At 36.0% G+C, this 20,144-nt stretch overlaps 1 protein-coding gene across 1 annotated transcript; it reads right to left on the bottom strand.

Moving 5' to 3' along the window:
- Positions 1–6,358: 6,358 nt before the first annotated feature.
- Positions 6,359–17,099, bottom strand: LOC136848153 (UPF0389 protein CG9231). The gene is made up of 3 exons (XM_067120433.1): positions 16,621–17,099; positions 10,797–10,893; positions 6,359–7,009 (listed from the first exon to the last, which is right to left on the bottom strand). The coding sequence occupies exons 1-3, from the start codon at positions 16,808–16,810 to the stop codon at positions 6,811–6,813; spliced, it is 486 nt and encodes a 161-aa protein (XP_066976534.1). The 5' UTR covers positions 16,811–17,099; the 3' UTR covers positions 6,359–6,810.
- Positions 17,100–20,144: the final 3,045 nt, after the last annotated feature.

The raw sequence follows: 20,144 nt of genomic DNA, 5'->3' as shown, positions 1-20,144 counted from the left end.
AATTCTTTCAAACCTTATTTTTCACGGTTCTACTGACACTATAACTAATTCTGTAGAGAAACCTTTAGTAAGTAGTTTAACCAGGGCAAGGGTTATTTCATTTGGCTGGTCACACACCAATTGTCTAGAGCTAATGTTTCGTCTAGAATATACAATTTAGGCCTAAGGCCAAGTGCTGGGACCTGTGAGGTCATTCAGCCCTGAAAGGAAAATTAAGATTAAAAGTTACAAAGGTGTAACAGGAGGAAAACTTTGCAGTCACACTATGAAATAATTGTTAGAAGAGGGCGGAAATTACGATCAAAGAGAGAATATGAATGGAGCTACAGTAAAAGGAATGAAAGGAGTTGCAGGTAGGGGCCAAAGGGATGCTGCAAAGAACCTTAAGTAATGCCTACAGTGCACCGCACCTGAGGTGCACTGACGGCTCTACCCCACTACAGGGCTAATGTTCCGTAAACTGCAAACAAACTACATCTTGAAAGAGGCTTACCCTGCACATCTCAGGAACCTCTCTGCACCTTCAGAAACACAATGACCACTCTAGTAGACCCACAATAAGCAAGCAGACCATGGACTACCTAAAAGAGTCAATCATACTCTGCCGTCAGGATATTGCAGATTTTTATAAGTCGTAACTCAAAAGGTTTTACTTCATATAAACTTTTGCAGCATTAACTTTGGTTTTTAACTTCTCTTTACAGGCAAGAACAGGCCAAGCAACCTCCAAAACTCAACAAATGTTAACAAAGATTCATTAGGTACATGTTATAGAATATAACTTATATACAGGGGTAGAGCTGTGTGCCAAGACAACATGCAGTGTCTTGCAAGTTCTTAGTCAATTCAGTTTAAGTGACCTACATACTGTCATCAACTACAATATTAAAATTACAATCCCAATTTCTAGATCGAAGAGAATCAGCTAAAAGAAGCATCAAAGACTTGAATGGAACTGATAATTTTTAAGAAATTTTGGCATTTCAGAATCAACTTAAATAACTTACGACGAATCTTCCTTATTACAACTTTTGGATATTTTGATGTCCAGGTCATATTCTGGGACACCCTCTTTGGAGGCTGAAAAGGACAGTCAGGATATGCACAGGTGGAAGACTCTCACCGGTACCGTAGCATATGCCTAGAGTCACTGAGGGCTATTACACTAGCCTTCTTCCTGCGCTGTATGGGCAAGGCTTCAAGGGTGGCCATAATGTGGGATGACAGTTGTACAGGGAGATGTTCATACATAGATGCCTGTTGCACAGAATGTGCAACCTTAGATTTTGAGAGGTAAATGAAATGAGGCTAATGCAAGTGGAGATGACCCTACATGCATCTTGTCTGATAGCTGTAAATTTTTTAATGAGCTAAAGAAAGGAAAAGTGGAGCACTTCAGATGGATGCACAGACTGTGAGAGAGGAGCTGTAATTAAAGAGTGTATATTAAAAAAAGGGGTGAAGGATATGGCTACAAAAAATATGTTTGGCTAAATGAGAGCGAATTCTAATGGACAAGCTTTACAAGCATTATCAGAATAATGGGAATAAGTAAGGGGTAAAAAGAGGGGAAAGCTTACCAAGGTCGTAGCTACTACTAATACAAAAATTTTGTATGACAGTAAACCAATGATTTTTTCACCCAAAGTCTTGTTAGAAATGTGACAAAACTCATAATCTAATAACTAAAATAGAACTCTGAAAGGGGGGTAAACGAACCACAGAAATTGTCAGGTTCATCAAATGCAGCTTATACCACAAAGTTTGCAGAAAACTTACAGTATACTGTACAGTTCCTACAGGAATGTTCAACTCTGCACAATAAAAGATCAACTTACCTTTATAAAGACAGATACTGTACTCGATTACTACAAAAAAAGTTGAAAGTCACAGGTTTAAAAGACTAAAGAAGTATTTCTTTCTTTACAGAAGGATTTAGCCAGTCCTAGATACAAATGATGGATAGCGACTCCATTTGGTTTACCTGCATGTGTTACACATGCATTTCAAAATTTATTAAAAAAGCAAGTGTGCCCAAGTTCACAGATAAATGATTATGCAATATGAATTATTCATGTAAAAAAGATAATCCTACACAATTTAATTCAAGATAAAGTAAGCTACATGAAGTGAAATAGGCAAACCCACATTAGCAAAACAAAGTAAATACTCAACGCAGATAAACCAACACACCAAACCTTACAGGGCTTAACACGTACAGTACTCTCCAAGTTTGAAACAACACGAAAAACTTTATTAATTCATCTGACGAGATGTATGTTGGTCCAAGATCCTGCTGAAGTTAGGAGTTATGAATCACTCTGTGTCATAAAACACTTGAAAACAGGGTGCAGGCACCTTCCATTAGGGTTGTTTCACACAACTAGACATTGTGATATAAACATTTTCCTTTCACCATTTATTTAAAGAGTATTTGCAGCCTTTTCAACACTGTCTTTTCCAAGTTTTGACGGCTGCTTGTTAGATTAAGCCAACTATATGAAAGTAAAGCCCCTTGCTCATAACTACAGCCCATAAGTGAAGATAAGAATATATGCATGAAACATGAAGCCTGAGAGCCTCTCTACTGAGCATCATCTTTCTTCTCATGCTTATCATCCTTTTGAGCTTAATTTACGATTTCCTGTGTTCTCACCATTTACAGAAAGGTACAGTTAATGATGAAAGATTAAGGAATCAGTGATGTGACTACAACACTGCAATTAAGTTTAAATTCATTCCTCTACGTAACAAAACTTTGGCATTCCATGTTTTCTCTAGGAATACAGTATATAACTGGCGAGACCACACCTTTGCTTTCTACCAGCTTGAGACATTTTGTTGAGGAAAATCTTGTTAATGTTCATTCTGAAACCAGGAGGTGGATACCATCATGTAGAAATAGAATTCCAAATTGTTCAGCTATCTATCATTTAGGAGGATTATGCTTAGTGTTGACAATACCAAAGGTACTCCTTACAGATTGTTCAAAATCACCTAATGCACCTGATCTTGTAATCATTGTTTCTCTCAACCTTACGCTATCTATCTGTGTGTGTGGCTGGAGCTGTTAGAGCAGTTCCAGGTAACATCATCACAGTACAAATAGTACCTTTCAGTGGCAAAGTAGGCTTCAAGTCCTTGGAGTCTAAATATACTTGCCCTAAGCCCCCACCTGAACAAAGACTCCATTTTCTAAGTCTGGCCAGTTACCAAGTTGAGTACAGAGATGATATTATAGGCTAAAACTAGGCCAATCATCAGGTTGATCCACAGGCCATTCATTATGCTGTAATCCAGGCTAGCCACCCAGTCAGTCATCAGACTGGTTGCAATTGAATGTACAATCTCCAAGATAGGTAAAATTTTCTTCTGTGCAATGAATGACTTAGACTTATATTTAAATCAGCACCAAGGTCCAACACTGGAATGTGACTCAGAATGGGATTGAAACTTATACCATTGCCAAGGCTTCCAGTACCGTACACGGAAATCCACCATTATTGTTACTAAGAAAAGCTGTTTCTGTAAATGCAATGACCTGGTTAGTCTGGAATATCACAGAGGACACTGCTGGGCAAATGACTAGATTATGGAAAAACAAACAAGTGTGCACACCTTGAAGGGATCTTGGCTTCTTAACAAAAGTGGCAGCTATGAGAGAGTCTTCTCTCCATAAAGGGGAAAAGTAATAGACTTGGCTCTTCGTCACTTTGTAAAAAATATCACGGATGGATACTTCAAGAATTCCTGGCGTTCTTGTCACACAGTGTTGCATCAGCATCCTTCTCCTGGTCTACCAACATTTTACGTGCCTGTTAGTGACAATAACACTCATATCAACACGGGTAAGAAGTTGTGCTTCAACTTTCTCTTCCACAAGACAAATCCAATTGAAAGCCCCCAATTTGTGACAGTTTTCAATGTTCTGGAGAGGACATAATATCAGCTGCCTCACTCCAGTTAAGAATCCTCCCGCTTCATAGCCGTAGTGACAATACAAATCCTGTCACATAGCAAAGACAAAGGGACGTGATAAGTCGAACCCTACGCTGTGACCTGGAATTGAAACATACCAAGGCCAAGACTGAGACTGAAAAAGTCAGTACCAGAAAATCCACTGTCTTAGATACTAAGAAAAGCTATGAAAACATATGATCTTTCAATGTGTTGTCCTGGTTTCCATGATACACTGTAAAATCAATTCCAGGGCAAATGGCACTCAGGTAGAAAAACTAACTTGTGTACATACCTTAAAGGCATTACATTTAGGGTTCCAGGTATATAGGCTAATTAAGATCTCCTTATCACACTGAAAATGTCTGAGCTACATGCTGCAAGAGAGCCTTCTCAAGAAGAAACAAGTAAAAAATGTGCCAAAGTTTCTTTGGCACAATTGAGTTTTCTGTACAGCTTACAATCAAGGCCACCAAAAATAGATCTATCTTTCGGGGGTCTCGGTATAATGCCATATGAGCCACAGCCCATGAGACTTTAACCACAGCCTGGTGGTGGCCTGGCTTATATCACTGCCAGACACACGATTATGGTTAACTTCAACCTTAAATCAAATAAAAACTACTGAGGCAAGAATGCTGTAATTTGGTATGTTTGATGACTGGAGGGTGGATGATCAACATAACAATTTGCAGCCCTCTAGCCCAAGTAATTTTTAAGATCTGAGGGCAGACAGAAAAAGCGCAGACAGACAGACAAAGCCGGCACAATAGTTTTCTTTTACAAAAAAGTAAAAGCACAGATAACTCTTTTCCAGTGTAAAAATATCAGTAAGCATGCTTTCACAAGAAGTTGGTATTCTTGTCACAGAAAATATAATATCCGTTTCCCTCCTTGCCGAGAAGCATCCTAGTTGCCTACTAGTGGCAAAAGTGCTCCCACAAACAGAGATGTAATGGTGCATTTTAAGTTTCTCTTCCATCACCAAGGCTACCTGAAGGGCACCTGTCCTGGTGGCTGTACTTCTTGTCCAGGAGAGGTTTTGCTATAAGCTACCCCGCTCTGACCCTTAATCATCCTGGCTGTATAACAGTGGTCACATAAAAATACTCTCATGCATCAGAGGGACATAATCAATTCAGGTCCAAACTTCTCTCAACAAAGCAAGCATATACAGTACCTACAACCACCAAGAACTTTAAGCGAGCAACCAACATACAGTAAATTACATTGAAGTTCTTGCAATACCCATAACAAATATGCTGAATTTTCTCCAATTCTCATGAAAAAGGCTAATGCTAAAGTAGTGTATAAGCATTTCCCCAAATGAAAGGGAACACTGTACTGTTCTTCACATATTATTTGTCGTCGGTGACTACCCTACGTGATAAAGAAATGAAGCCTTTATTACTTCTCTTCAATATTGTGCTTCTAGTCCATGTGGGAAATCACAGTTTTTGACTTTACGTTCAAGGAAAACATCATTGAAAGTGTTGTGCCATCATCTTTTTGGTCATTATATTACATTTATGGGATAATTGGGATTACATGTAAAATTTTGTTCTCCAAGTTCTTTCATCATGTGCACTATCTTCCTAAATATCCAGCTAGTCTATGTATTCACATGCCTTCCCCTTGGGATTTTTGAGCTTCCCTACTTGTCTAGTAAGTAAAATCCAAAGCAACTGCTTTACTTTAAATGTAGTCTTGTGTTTTATAATTTCTTTACTGAAATTAGTTGTTTGTATTTTAGTAAGGTTCCGTCAAGGAAAACCTACCTTGGGCTAGTCCAGTACTGGATATCGATGTTACTGAACACCACAAATTCCATTAAAATTTGTTAATGTGAGAATCTACTGTAGCCAACAATGTGTGAGGTTCAATATCTTATTCATTACTGGGCTAAATACAAGCCACCTTTCCAAAGACACGCCTGAAACGAGATCACAGAAACAACATCGTTAAAGAAGTGAAAAAATCCAATGAACCTTAAAACCGCTATTGGAAGCTAGCCAAATAAAGTTACAACACCAACAGTTATCATAGTACAATACAGGTATATATCTTTATAAAAACAAAATACTTATATAAAAAAATCATTGTCTTACTTTCCAGCTACTGTATGGCAAACTTTCTTTTCTCATTTATTTATTCTGGATGAAGTCAAACAGAAAAATTAAAAAAAGAAACTAGCAGTCAGAGAAGTGACCTCTACTGAACCCTATAATTAAAATGCAATTCCTGCATTAAACAAGCAATGTTAGGAGGCACGATGATATCTAGAATCCATACAAAGAACTGAATTGGAATTCCATTACAGCTTCATTCCAAAGCACAGTTTATTAGCTCAATACCACAATATAAAAAGAGTTTAGGAACAGGATTTATTGAAACCAACATAACTGCTTACAAAATTCATTATCACATTACAACACCTTACATAACTAAGTGAAAAGCACTCTGACTTTCCTACACAATAATTACTTATAGTTTTTTTATATTCATTAATTTAGAATACAGGTATGTAAAAAAAACTGTTGGGTGAATAGTTTAAAAGTACAAAGGAAACATTTTTTCTCAAAACCTGCTTCATATGGACTGTCAGTCTATAATTCATTCTTGTATAATAAATATAAAGATTGTTTGCATTATAAATAATTCCTAATAATATAGTATTCAAAACTTTACGTCAGCTCTGTTTCTTCCAAGCAAAACCACATCACACAAGTGAATGCTATGAAAGCATAACTCACCTCAACAGTACTGCATTTATACTACTCTAAGCCAAAATATAAGATGCCCTTGATACATCTGCATCAGCAGTTATATTTACAATATCTTAATATCTTGAATTTATTCCTTTTTTTCGGCTTCGGCTTCTTCTTTATTCTTTCGATGCCACTCTTGATTCATCTTAACAAGAGACTTCCCCTCCCTTTGTGCCTTTTTTCCTGACATGACCATCAAAAGGCAACCCACAACAGTTGCAGCACACATCATCAAGTTAATCTTGATCCTCGCCTTGTTTCGCGCTCGTTCCATTGTATCTTGGCTGAAAAGAAAAAATATGCATAAAACTATTAATAGTGATGAGGAAGACAATAAAACAAACCAACAACTCTCATTTTCTTTATAAAATCTGTTTCCGTCCCTACAGAGTAAAGTCTCTTGAAATCTTTCTACCCCTAAATCAATCAACCCCATTATTTGAGACTTTTGTATGCTTCACATATTTCTCAGCAATACTGATTACGAAATACTGTGAATAACACAAAAATGCAAAAGAGGCATGCTGAAAGCCTTTCCCCTGACCACTAACAATACTACAGTGACCTGAAATAACATACAGTTGTATGCATAAAATATCTTTTATGTGAGGCATAATCTTTTCATTATATTGCTAGAAAACAAGAAAATTATGTTCTAACAAGAGTTGAGCACATTTCACATTAGCAATTTTAAGTTTTGAAACTATTTTACAGCAATTTTTTCTATAATTTATCATCGTGGCTGTCAATATTTAATCATATTCCACAGCCCAGGTCTGGATTTGCTATGATTACTGGGGTTAATGAGGTACCAATGTTTCCGGTCACTTCCTCCTCAGTCCCATCAATGCTTTGCAATCAATAGTTTCACTCTTCTGGTAGGTTTGAATCACCAAAGAATTAATCCAAAAACTTCCCACTCTTGCAAAGCACAGCAAGAATCTTTCCTTCCATTTACAGCAACCAGCTTAGTAATACTGTGCCTGTTCCAAAGAATGGCATATCTGCAGATTGCAGTAACTACAGGCCAATTTATATTCTCCCTCTACTTTATAAAGTTGCAGAAAAGCTTATTTTTAGGCTACCATACAAGCATGTGGAATCTAAAGGATTGTCAGCTGATAGTTAATATGCATATAGGAAGCAGTTAGGTACCTGCGATGCTCTTTTAGACTTGACATGCCATTTACAAGAGAACTTTGATAAGGGTTTTGAGTGCAGAGTAATTCAAATAGATTTTAGCGCTGCTTTTGATTTAGAAAATCACGAGGCACTTATTTATAAACTTCAGAATCTTGGAGTGGGTGGATATGTTTTGGATTACTTCAAGATTTCCCCACACGTAGGCAGCAGCAAATTGCTGTTAATGGGATCTTTAGCGAACCAAGACCTATTGTGTCTGGAGTTCCACAGGGTAGTGTTCTAGGTTCACTAGTGATATGGTTGTTGGGTTGGAAAACAAGATTGTTCCGTATGTCGATGATGCAACACTTATGGGTGTAGTAAAGTCTCCACTTATGAGAAATGAAACTGCCCTCAGCCTCAATCGGGCAGGGACCAGATCAGTGAATGATGTAGTCGGTGGGGTAAGGGGCTGAACTCCAGTAACATGAAAGCATTACTGATTAGCAGATCTTGTACAGATTTTCCACCCCATACTCCCATTCAGGTGGATGAGACTCTGCTGAATGAGCCTGAAGCTTTAACTACATATTCTAGGTATAAATTTTGACTCACATCTTACCTTTGAAAAACCTCTGATGAAAGTTTCAGCAACTGCCACACGAAAGTTAGGTATTGTTCATAAGGCCTCATATATTTATATCAAAGACAAAATCAATACAACCTGTTTTAGGACATTTGTCCTTCCTTTACTGTAACACTGTTCTCTGGTGTGGATGTCTGCTTCTGCCAGAGATTTATCTCTTTTAAGATACAGTGGTGTGTGGTGGTAGGTTTCTGTTTCCTAATATTAGCAGTTATGACTTAGGCCATCAAAGGACGGTCAAGTTTGTAAATTTTTCATAAGTTGTATTCTAACAGAGATCTTTCACATTCACAATTGATCCTTGATCCCCTTTTCCTGCCAAGAACAACAAGATTTACTGAACAGCAGCACCAATATGCAATCAGTTCCAGAGGCTCTATTTCTCACACCATTGGACTATGGAACATCCTCCCTGAGGATGTCATGCAATTGGAACTTCAGAAGTTCAAGCGCAGATGCAATGCATTACTGCCGTACAACAATCCCTCTTGTATTTTAATAATCTACTTGCATTTTTACTTATTTATTTTTTCATTTATCTGTTTTTTCTTGTATTTCCCATTAACTTTTGTTACTTCTTTCGAATGAACACCATATTCTTTGGAAGCTTGAATTTCATGTCAATGGCCCCTGTGGGCTTGTTCCATATGAATAGGGCTCATCTTCTGAATAATATAATTATAATATACATGGCCCCTGTGGGCTTGTTCCATATGAATAGGGCTCATCTTCTGAATAATATAATAATACAGTAATAACAACAATAAGCATGTGTAGGTAGCAAGTTGAATATAAGGGAATCACATGGGAAAAAGTTATTTGCCACGCAATTCCCCCTTAGAGCCTAAAAATTTTTTCCACTACTGCACACCATCAGAGGAACAATGTAAAAATGCTATTACATAAGGAAGAGTGAACTAACCACTTCAATATATAATATTTGGGGTGCATACATTACCAGTTCAATAAAAACTATGAAAACCACCAAAAGTAAACAAAAAGTAAACATTTGAAGAAAAAGCACTGCAAAATTGCAAAAAAAGCATCCATATAATCAGATAAAGACAAACAATTAGGGCACTAGAAATAGAATACAGATAAATAAACAATGGAAAAAGAGAAAACCTCTAATCTCACTGCTTCATTTTCTTCAGGAACAAGCTAATGAAGCAGCATGAACCATGGGATAGATCCAGTCCACAACCCTGTTAGAAAAGAGCATTTTTAAGACGTTGGCTTGTAGTCCTCATTTAGTATTCTGGCAGACTCTGTCCTCCATCTAAAATAATATCCAGTCATAAATCACCATTAAATTTGTCCTTATTGATTGCTTTTATTAACGGATCTTCATAAATTGTAACTTCTGGTCAATTTAGCATAAATACCTTCAGTTATATCTAAAAACATCATAAGCCACATCACTGTTGGTTAGGACTGCTTATTCCACTTAGTGGTACTAACAAAAGTTTCTTGCACATCCCATCTTTCCTGTTTGATGCATATTTTATAAAGTTACTCAAAAAATTTTCAAAATGGGGCTAAATAACCCTTGCTTAAGGTAAAAAGACAGTAAAAGACTTACAAAGCCTGTTTCGTAAAATCTTCTTGTGCTATTGCACTTCATGTCTTAGAGGAGTGCCAAAAAAAAAAAGCATTTCCCTCTCTCTTACACATTCTAAAAAACAACCTGGACATGTAGGGTCAATTTTCAAGATTCAGACATGGGCATTCTATTCAAACAATGATTTACATGTCAGGAAATCTTAGAAATATTTTCATACAAACTTCATGGTATCAAGTCAATTCATTATCTTACTTATGCCAAACTGAATTGGAAGAATATGGGGCTTAGTAAAGCAATGGTATGTACTTTTAACAAATATCCAAAGAACAACATTTCAAGGCATACCCATAAGTATTTTAAGACATACAACATTATGGGTCTGCTTGAAAGCCTAATAACCCATAACTATACAAATAAATTTCAATAAGTTCATGTAAAATATAAGAGTAAATTAGTGTATTTTGCATATGACTGAAACAGTGAATACACAGCAAAAATCTATATTACTCACAGCAAAATTAGAACCAAAAATAACTGAAAGAAACACAGTACGATTAAGAAAAAGGGCCAACAAAGAGCCAGATTAATAGCCCTACCAGCAGTGGTAAGACTTACAACCACATGTGTATGAATACTAATTGAGAGATAAGTAGTTCATTGTCTTGTTACTGACAACAGCACATGTACAATACTACTGTAATGACTGTACTGTACTGTATCTTTGTAGGAGCATACATACCTTACATAGTTAGGAACTTCACTAACACTTTTAAACTTTCCACCCCATACTAAGAGATACCTCTCCAAATTGTCAACTTTGTGGTCTGTCAGCTTGCCTGTAAAAGAAAATTATTCTATAAGAGCAACACCTAAATATATACAGGACATACAGTTTTGGCTGTTAATTCAGTGGCAAGTGATTCGAGTCCCTAATGAGGGGATTATTGTTAGCAAATATTTCTAGACAATACTGATATTCATATATCAACACATGATTTTCATGGTAATTTTCAAATAAAAATTGCAACCTTAAGTAGAATGATGACCAATACTCAAGAGAAAGCAACTGACATATGTGAGAACTTCATCTATGCCTATACCACAAATGGAAATGACTGTAAAATCTCTTCAACTCTACCATAAGCACCAAGTCCACTGGGAAATAGAAGATACTCGTTTTGCACCTATGAGAGGTGCTTCCATGAATACTTACTGTAAGTATACATTCTTGAGACCCTATCAACTACAGTGACAAATATTCATCAATGCTGCATTGCAATGAAATGTAACTGAATTTCAAAATACATAGATTTACCTCACATCTGATTTATGACATGATTTTTGTCATACACATCACCAAAATTGAGAAGCTAGATGCTTATAATGGCGATAAAAAAAAATTATTGGTCAATGCAATGGAAAATCATTTCATAAATCAGATGTGAGGTAAAGCTATATATTTTGAAATTCACTTACACCTCACTGCAATGCAGCATTGATGAATATTTGTCACTGTAGTTGATAGGGTCTCAAGAGTGTATATTTACTTACAGTGGTGAGATCTAGCAATGGAAAAAATTCAAAAAATACTCTTGTATATCCAGAAAGCAGAAACTTCCTCACAGAAAATCAGGAAATGGCCTGACTACCAATGGCATCATTGTCATTGTAGGGCCATTCTTGAGTACTGTACTTCTAAACCTCACTGTGCAAAAAAAAAAAAAAAAATGTGCCATGTAAAATGTTACAATATAAATATCTCATCTTATCATCCAAAACCATATAAACTAATGCAATGCATTTCTAAATATAAACTTATCACGAAAAAGATTTCATAGGCATAGGCCTAATTTTCTTACAGCCTCAACTCTGATCATAAGTGCTCATTAAAAGCAACTGTCGAAGAGAAACCTCAAAGTACAAATAATTTGTAATATTCATTAACAAAATATAATATTCAAACCAATTGATATGTTCACATAGCAAAAACCCACCAAATTCTATTACCCAATATTTACTTCAAGCATCAGTGACTCAGGAGTTGACACTGCAACTTGTGTTACTGCTATCACAGTCTATTTACTACATATTTACAAGTTCTTTATGACAGGGCATTCAAAATCTTGAAATTTTACAGAAACAGGAACTCACACCTAAAAATGGGGATAAAATGTTGACACAGTACTCTCATTTTGCATCATAAATTTAATCTGGATGTCACACCTATGATGTAACATTTCTTAAGGTGAAATCTACTCCTTCACTTTATCAATGGTTACTATCTGATAGCTTATCTTTTGGCGTTCAAGTCTAAAAATGTAGTGTTTAGCCTAATTAAAATATAAACAAATGAACAATGTATTGTACAGTAATGGCATATTTAGTTAGATTAGCTAAGCAACTTTCTTTTCATATGCTATATGGTGATTAGTTTCATATTAATCTCATGGATGAAAAAATGGATATCACCAGGTTTATGACAGACATTTGTGGTCGCCAAAAAAGTATAAGCTCTTATTAAATTATTAAAGAAACATTCATGTCTTTCTTACAAAAGAACAAACTTAGTCTTGATTGTTGTTTAACCTTTATTACAGTACTACTGAGTAATCATATGTAACTTTTGGTTATTTTGTGACTATATAAGAGATCCACCAATAACCCTCAGTTTAAATTTCCTGCCTTTCCCATAACAGCATTTACTTTTCATTTGATATTCCTGAAACAGAACCTACAGTGTTCTAGTAGCACAAAGGGAAGTCAAGGTGCAATACATTTTCTTTAAATGATCCATTAAATTTCTCCACTCATAGCGAGATAAAGGCAAACTGTGACAAGAACTATTTGTCAGTAAGGAATAATGAATAGTATCTTTCTCTGACAATGGTAATTAACTGAAACAAAATATCTTACACTGTATTTCTGTATTGTGCTTCTCTTTTTAAAACAATCACTTCGTATACGAATGCCAAAATGACTATTTAACCTAAAACTACAGAATTCAAAGAATTCTTGAATGGCACAACAAGTTTACTGCTTTTAGCTTCTTAATTTCACAGTCGTTGATGCCCCATAATAAACAACAAGTAGTGTACCTATGCTATTACCCAACCAGCATAATTCAAGTCAAAATCATTAATTACTAAATGAATCAGGGCTGAAAATTGCAGTCCAGATGTGCATCTCAGAAACAAAGGAAGAGCAAAAGAGCGGAAATAAACCACAAGCCCCTGGAAAAAAAAGTATCTGTGGATGTATGCATGACAAGAATTTATGCTGCAGAGTAATGTTCAGCTGATACAGTTTTGTTCTTACGAGGGATCTGCAACAAAAGGCAGCATTCTGAAGTTATCTCAGCCCAAATATCTTAAAGTTCACGACAAGTGAAAATTCTTCGGTAATCCAAACAAATATCTTCCTGAATTTATAAAAAAATTTAATTATCCATTCACAAATGAATTTTGAAACCTAGAAGGGACTACATAATCCATTTGCAAATGCAGTTTGAAAGCAGCAGCTTTACTGATAACCTGTCTCATTTTCCCTTCTGTGGCATTACAGTACTTACAGTTTGTCTTCAACGACATTATAAATCCCTACAGTGCACAGTACTTCAAGTTTACTCGAGCATGGCACATTCTGTTCTTTACGCACAATATTTTGTAAAAAAATTAATATTTGCATTGGCAAGTAAATTAAATCGCTAAAGCCCTTCAATTCATAAGATACTTCGGGAGTTTGGGCCTTTGATAAGTACCAAAGACCCCGTAGTACAGCCTACATTTAAATATTTTCAAGTTATCCCATAGCTGCAAGAAATTCCACATAATTTATAGCCTAACCTAAACTATTCTCTGATCTTGCCATTCGGCTTGAAGATGATTATCCAAAAATGCATCCTATCTTATATGCTGTTTTTAGTTAAACCACCCTTCTGCTGGCATGGGCTCTTGCTCTTGGGTAGCAAGTAAAATATGATAAGTTAACCTAGTAAAATAATCATCACAATGTACAGTATCTGATGAATTAAGAGTTATAAGCTGAGGTGTTACTGCAAGCAACTTGTCAATTAAATTATTCTGTTCACATTTTAAAATCACATTATATGGACATGACCAAGCATCAGTTTCATTTTTGTTAGTGTGACATTAAAAACTCTTGGAAGGATAACTTCTATAGTTGGCTGGGTTAAATGCTACATTTCTTGGTTTTTCTTTTATTCCACACAATTTAGGTTTTATGTGTAGGATACTTATGTTGACCAAACCATTGTGACCTTAGCTATTAAAAAACAAAAACAAAAACACACACCACATACCCTGACTACTTGATCTTTCGTTCCCATTTCCTTTAGAAAACATGCTACATAACGTTTGTTTACTGTAACACTGGGCTGACATATGACAATGAAACAGTTTAAAGAGTGTTTAAGATATTTTTCTTCTATATAAAACCTCTGCAAATGATTAACAACCGAGATATGGAGGTTCCTTTCTTAAAAATATTCTTACTCCTCATTTAATAGAGATGCTATTTTCAGCACTTTCTCTACTTCCTGCTTGTTTCAGTGTGCCAACCACAGCATTACAGTGCAATTGCACATGCACTACTGATGATTTCATGTCTTCAACACCATTCCTTCCTGTTTTACTATATACTACCATTCATTCCTATGACTGTTAATCATCATGTCAAAAGATAAGTGTGCTTGTGTTATGGTGGTGTCATAACAACTCTGGAAGCTTTTCTCAATTTTGCAAAACAAGTCATTTTCCTGTCATGCATAAAAAGGAGTGCAAGTTTTTACGTTATATTCAAAGCCACAGAAAATAATTGTCATAAAGTTTTTTTATTTTTATTGCCAATATGTTATTTCTGATAGTTATCAACATGATGTTGATGAAACTGTCATTCACTCTAGAGGCAAATGGTAAGGTAATCTACTTCAACAACCAATTTCTAACAAATATGGGAGATCCCTGCGGAAAACTGTAGCTTAGGCCTAAGGTTAGGTTAGGCTGGAGCTGGTGGGTTCATGTGGTAGCCACCTTCACCTGGTCTGGTACAGCCAGGCACCCTATGTTAGGCTAAGCTTAGGTTATGTCACCAACCTTGCTGTTTCATTTATTTTTTTCTAACACCAACCAATAACTCGGTTTCACACAGCAGTCCCCTTATAAGATTATTGTCAAACAGATGGTGTTGTCAAAGATTGATGACATAATTTCACAAAAAATTAACAATAATTTAGGCACAATCACAACAACAACCACCCATAAAAGTAAGCGTAAAGGAGTCATCTGCACGAAGGTATCATTTATTAATGTAATTTTTTACTGAAGAATAAGACAAGGTTATAAGGCCTATATAACGCAGTACAAGTGAGATAATTCGAGACATGTACCAAGATAATGATAAATTTACCATCTTTTGTTTATACTTATAATTTTATCCCAGAGAGGCTAGTACTACTAAACGTAGCGCCCTGCGGAGATTCAGCCATGTTTAGTACCAGTCTTTGGGGATTTCATTAAAACATGAACAGAAGACATTAAATTTCTCATTATCTCAGTACCTATCTCAAATTATCTCACCTCCACCGCATTATATACACCCTTTTCTTTATTCCTCAGTCAAAAACTCCATTATTAAATTATGTCTTCATGCAGCCGTCTCCTTCACACTTACCCCCACAAAAACATTTCAACAGCTTCATGCTAGTATGTAGACTGGGGATTAATTCTGTCGAGAATACTCATCCATCTAACCAACTGCAGAGCCTAGCCTGAGCTATTTTAGCCTGTAGCCTATGCATGTAAATAACTTTCATTGTGAATGTGCAACAATGAAAGTTATCTACATTAAATTAACCTGATGAGCCATACTGAATGGATATTTGGCTATTGAGTGACCTGGTCCACAATCCATTAAATCACCTGGGTTTGGCCGCTTTACTTTCCTTTAAAAAAGATCTTGCAACTTTCTATTTGCTGCTTTCTGACAGAACAGACCAGAATATAAAATTTAGGCCAAAAGTCAAGCGCTGTGACCTATGAGGTCATTAAGCGCTGAAAGGGAAACCGACAGTAAAGAAAGCTTTAAAGGCGTAACAGGAGGAAAACCTGACAGTTGCACCACGAAACAACTGTTAGGAGAGGGTGGAAAGGAAGATGGGAAGACGATCATATCAACGGAGTTACAGTAAGAGGAATGAAAGGGGTTGCAGCTAGGGACCAGAAGGATGCTGCAAAAAGCCTTAAGTAGTGCCTAGAGTGTCCTATGTGAGGTGGACTGATGACACTACCCCCTATGGGACATAGCATTACCTTCAGTTCAGCTGCTTTACTTCCCTTTAAAAAAAGGATCTTGCAACTTTACATTTATTAAAGTTATTGCTTCTTTTACTGTCATCAACACCTAAAAATACAATGTCCTTCGACTTATACATCTGAAATTAGGCTAGGATAAAGCGTGAAACTGCCTGCCCTACCTATCCTGACTTAGGGTAGGTCGAGCCTACCAGCCTGTACATTATGTAACACGTAGCAAAATTAACATCTTACCGAATCTAACCGTCGGCTGGTCCTTCTGCGGTACCGAGGAAGCTGCTACGGATTTACTGTCTGCACTGTCACCGCCTGTAGAATAACAGCGGCTTCCCTTAACTAAAAGTGGTGGGCCATATCCTCGCTCGAGACGATTCCCAAATCTCAAGCGAGATAAAGCTCTCGAGCTGCACCTGAGTAGCATCATATCCAGCGGCGTTTTTAGGCTTTACGTAGTTCCTCACGTTAATTCACTCGAGGCGATGAAGTTAATCCGATGGTAGCGGCGCCCGTGCGCCGTCTGCAAGAGACAGTTAGGTTTTGTTGTGGAGCATCAGCTGATCGCCACCATTTCGAGGCGAGATGACCTTGATTTCGACGGTCTTCGGGAATCGGGGGTTCGTTCAGTAACCCTAAACGAGAAACTACTTGAACGAGACGAGGGAAGACTGTTTGTAAACAAATGTCCGAAAGTAGTGGTGAGGTGTTTTAGATTTGGGTATTCGTGCTTTTGTTGACAAGATATCAAAGAGTTAGTATAATTTTATCCTTTAAAATATTAATTAAATTTACTTATGTACATTATAAAAACGTATGAGATACACTTAGTCTAAGGATCAGTACAAAATAAGGCCAAGTACATCCTTTCGAATACTGGTCTATATCATCAATTTGATTCTTCTTGAGAATCCACAAAAGTAATCGTGGACTCCGTTTCCTCAGTCTGATAAAACTTGAGAATAAAAGTGAGTAATGGATTCAACAAGCATCGTGCATATCCTGAAGTCATTAACCGAATTAGTAGACAATAATACGAAAAAATCTTTCTATCTCAGTTCAAAAACGAAAGCACAAAGGATAAGATGCGTGCCAATGGCTGTCGTGCGTTTTATATGATTTTATTACCATTTACAGGCATACGACATTTGCTGTGTGGCTGTGAATTACTGTACTTTAGGCTGGGAAAACTGACCGTAACGAAGCAGTGTTATAAAAACCATTTTATGGACATCATTTGCTTGTCCTTTTCCGAATATTAATTTAAAGCCAGAATATTTAGTCTAATATTTGCTCATTTATTTTTCAGACAAATCAGATTTGTATTGACAGAATGTTAGTTCATATTGATTTTCAAAAACAATGTAAAACTTGTGACTCACGCAGTATTTATGTTTATACAGAAGTCACCGCATGTTTAAACTGGGACTCTGGGTGTTAAAATTTAGGTTTAAACAACTCTTGGTGTTGCCTAAAGAGCGAAAATGGGACTTCATTTAAGTGAATTGTAAACAACAGTAGGCACAAAGTGATATCAATAATGTGAGACGTCAGTCACGTAAGCCGAGTTCTCAAGAATAAAGAGAGGAATCTCGTCATTCCTGTTTTCCAAGGAAAGGGTTTTTTTCCAGCGTATTTAGGGTAAAGGGAACATGCATAAAGTCTACGTACGGAAAGAAGAATGAACTGCAAAGCCGATCCAGTCACTGAACTGAGAAAACCGAAACTTCTACCTCATGAATGAATAAAGTACCAAATATAAAGCGTGGAGTATTTACTGACAACATAACAAAATTGATTTTAGTTTACACTGGAAAAATAGTAAGTAATTTTGCTTAGGTGCTTTAGAAAAATGTTTGAATGGATCAGTACAGCATAAAGCCATACACATCCTTTCGAATACTACACTTCATCATAGGTTTGATTCTTCTTTTTGAGAATCTTCAAAAATAATCGTAGACCCCTGTTTCATAGCCTGATAAAACTTGAGAATAATGGTGAATAATTAATTCATCGCCTCTTAAAATTTTTAAACGAATTAATGGACAATAATAGGAAAGATCTCTCTATTTCAGTTAAAAACCAAAGCAAAAAAGGTAAGATGCATGCCATAGGATGCCGTGGGTTTCAATATTTTTACTGCCAATAACTGGAACACGATATTTGCTAAACGTGGTTGTGAATTACTGTACATTACGATGTAAGAACAAACATCATAACGAAGCAGAGTTTTCAAAACCATTTTATGTGCATTATTAGCATTTTTATTTCGAAATACTAATGCAAAGGCGTGGCTAAAAGAATTAAGCTCTGGCCCTTTTTTAATCTGCCGATTTCTTTATTGTTATAAAAATCAGATTTGTATTGACAGAATGATAGTTCATACCAAATTTTAAAGGCAATGTATGACTCACGATTCACGTATTAATTAGGTTTATACAGAGGTAACAGCGTGTTCTAATTACGATTCTTGATATATTAAAAAAAAATAGGCTTAAACAACTCTAAGCAGTGCCTCAATAACGAAGATAGGACTTGATCAAAAGATTGAAAAATCTTTTCCTTGTAAATATCAATGGGCACAGAACGATATTAATAATGTGAGACAGAGTAATATCAATAATGCGGGACGTAATGAAAATAATGACAGCTGATTTTGTTGCAAGATTAAACTGGTCTTTTACGGTGTCTGATTCCTTGGAGAAACTTGATATCAAGAACAATGAAATGGAGTCTATAACACCTGGCCACACGCGTATCCTGTTCTTCACATTCCTCTGTTATCTGATAATTCAAGGGATTTATTTTATCAAGAGTCACACCAGCATTATTATTTATTTCAGTGAACAGTCGGATAGTCATTTTACATTTTACATGGTTGTATTCGTACGTCGAATGTTTTATTCATATATGCGCAGTGCATATATATATATATATATATATATATATATATATATATATATATATATATATATATATATTATATATATATATATATATATATATATATATATATATATATATATATATACTGTATGTGTGTGTGTGTTTATAATTGTTTTGATAACCTCTGAAGTTTCGATTTTTCCCACACTTTTTAGATATATTATGATATCCAAAAGTTAAGAGATCATAATTGGCTATTACAAATACATACATATATGGTAAAAATGGCCTGGTAGAATCTGATATATATATATATATATATATATATATATATATATATATATATATATATATATGTGTGTGTGTGTGTGTGTGTGTGTGTGTGTGTGTGTGTGTGTGTGTGGTGTGTGTTCTGTAATAATGTGACATTTTCCAGCCTTATTCAAGTGACCCCTGAAGAAATGACCTCTAATATTCCTTCAAACATAATGTAACCTGCATGCGTGCACGTTCGCGCGCCCATGCGCATGGAAGAGACAGAGCCAGAGAGGAAGTGGGGTCGGGGAAAGTTGACGAACCAATTCTAGGTGATTATCTGTCGTGAACTCAGTCACGTAAGCCGAGTTCTCGAGAAGAACGCGAGAGATCGCGTCGTCCTATTTCCAAGGAAAGGGTTTTCAGCGCATGTAGGGGCAAATGCATAAAATTTACCTACGGAAAATAGGATGAATTGGAAATACGAGTCAGTCAGTGAACTATAAGAAGCGAAACTTCTACCTCATGAAATACTGAAATAGCTAATCTTAAACGTGGGAGTAATTGTAGGTGTAACGGCATCGAATGAATGTTATGAACCAGAATATATATATATATATATA

This window comes from Macrobrachium rosenbergii, chromosome 18 (assembly GCF_040412425.1).
Source record: "Macrobrachium rosenbergii isolate ZJJX-2024 chromosome 18, ASM4041242v1, whole genome shotgun sequence".
Classification (NCBI taxonomy): Eukaryota; Metazoa; Arthropoda; class Malacostraca; order Decapoda; family Palaemonidae; genus Macrobrachium; species Macrobrachium rosenbergii.
Note: the sequence above shows the minus strand (reverse complement) of the source record. Positions and strands in the feature narration are given on the sequence as shown.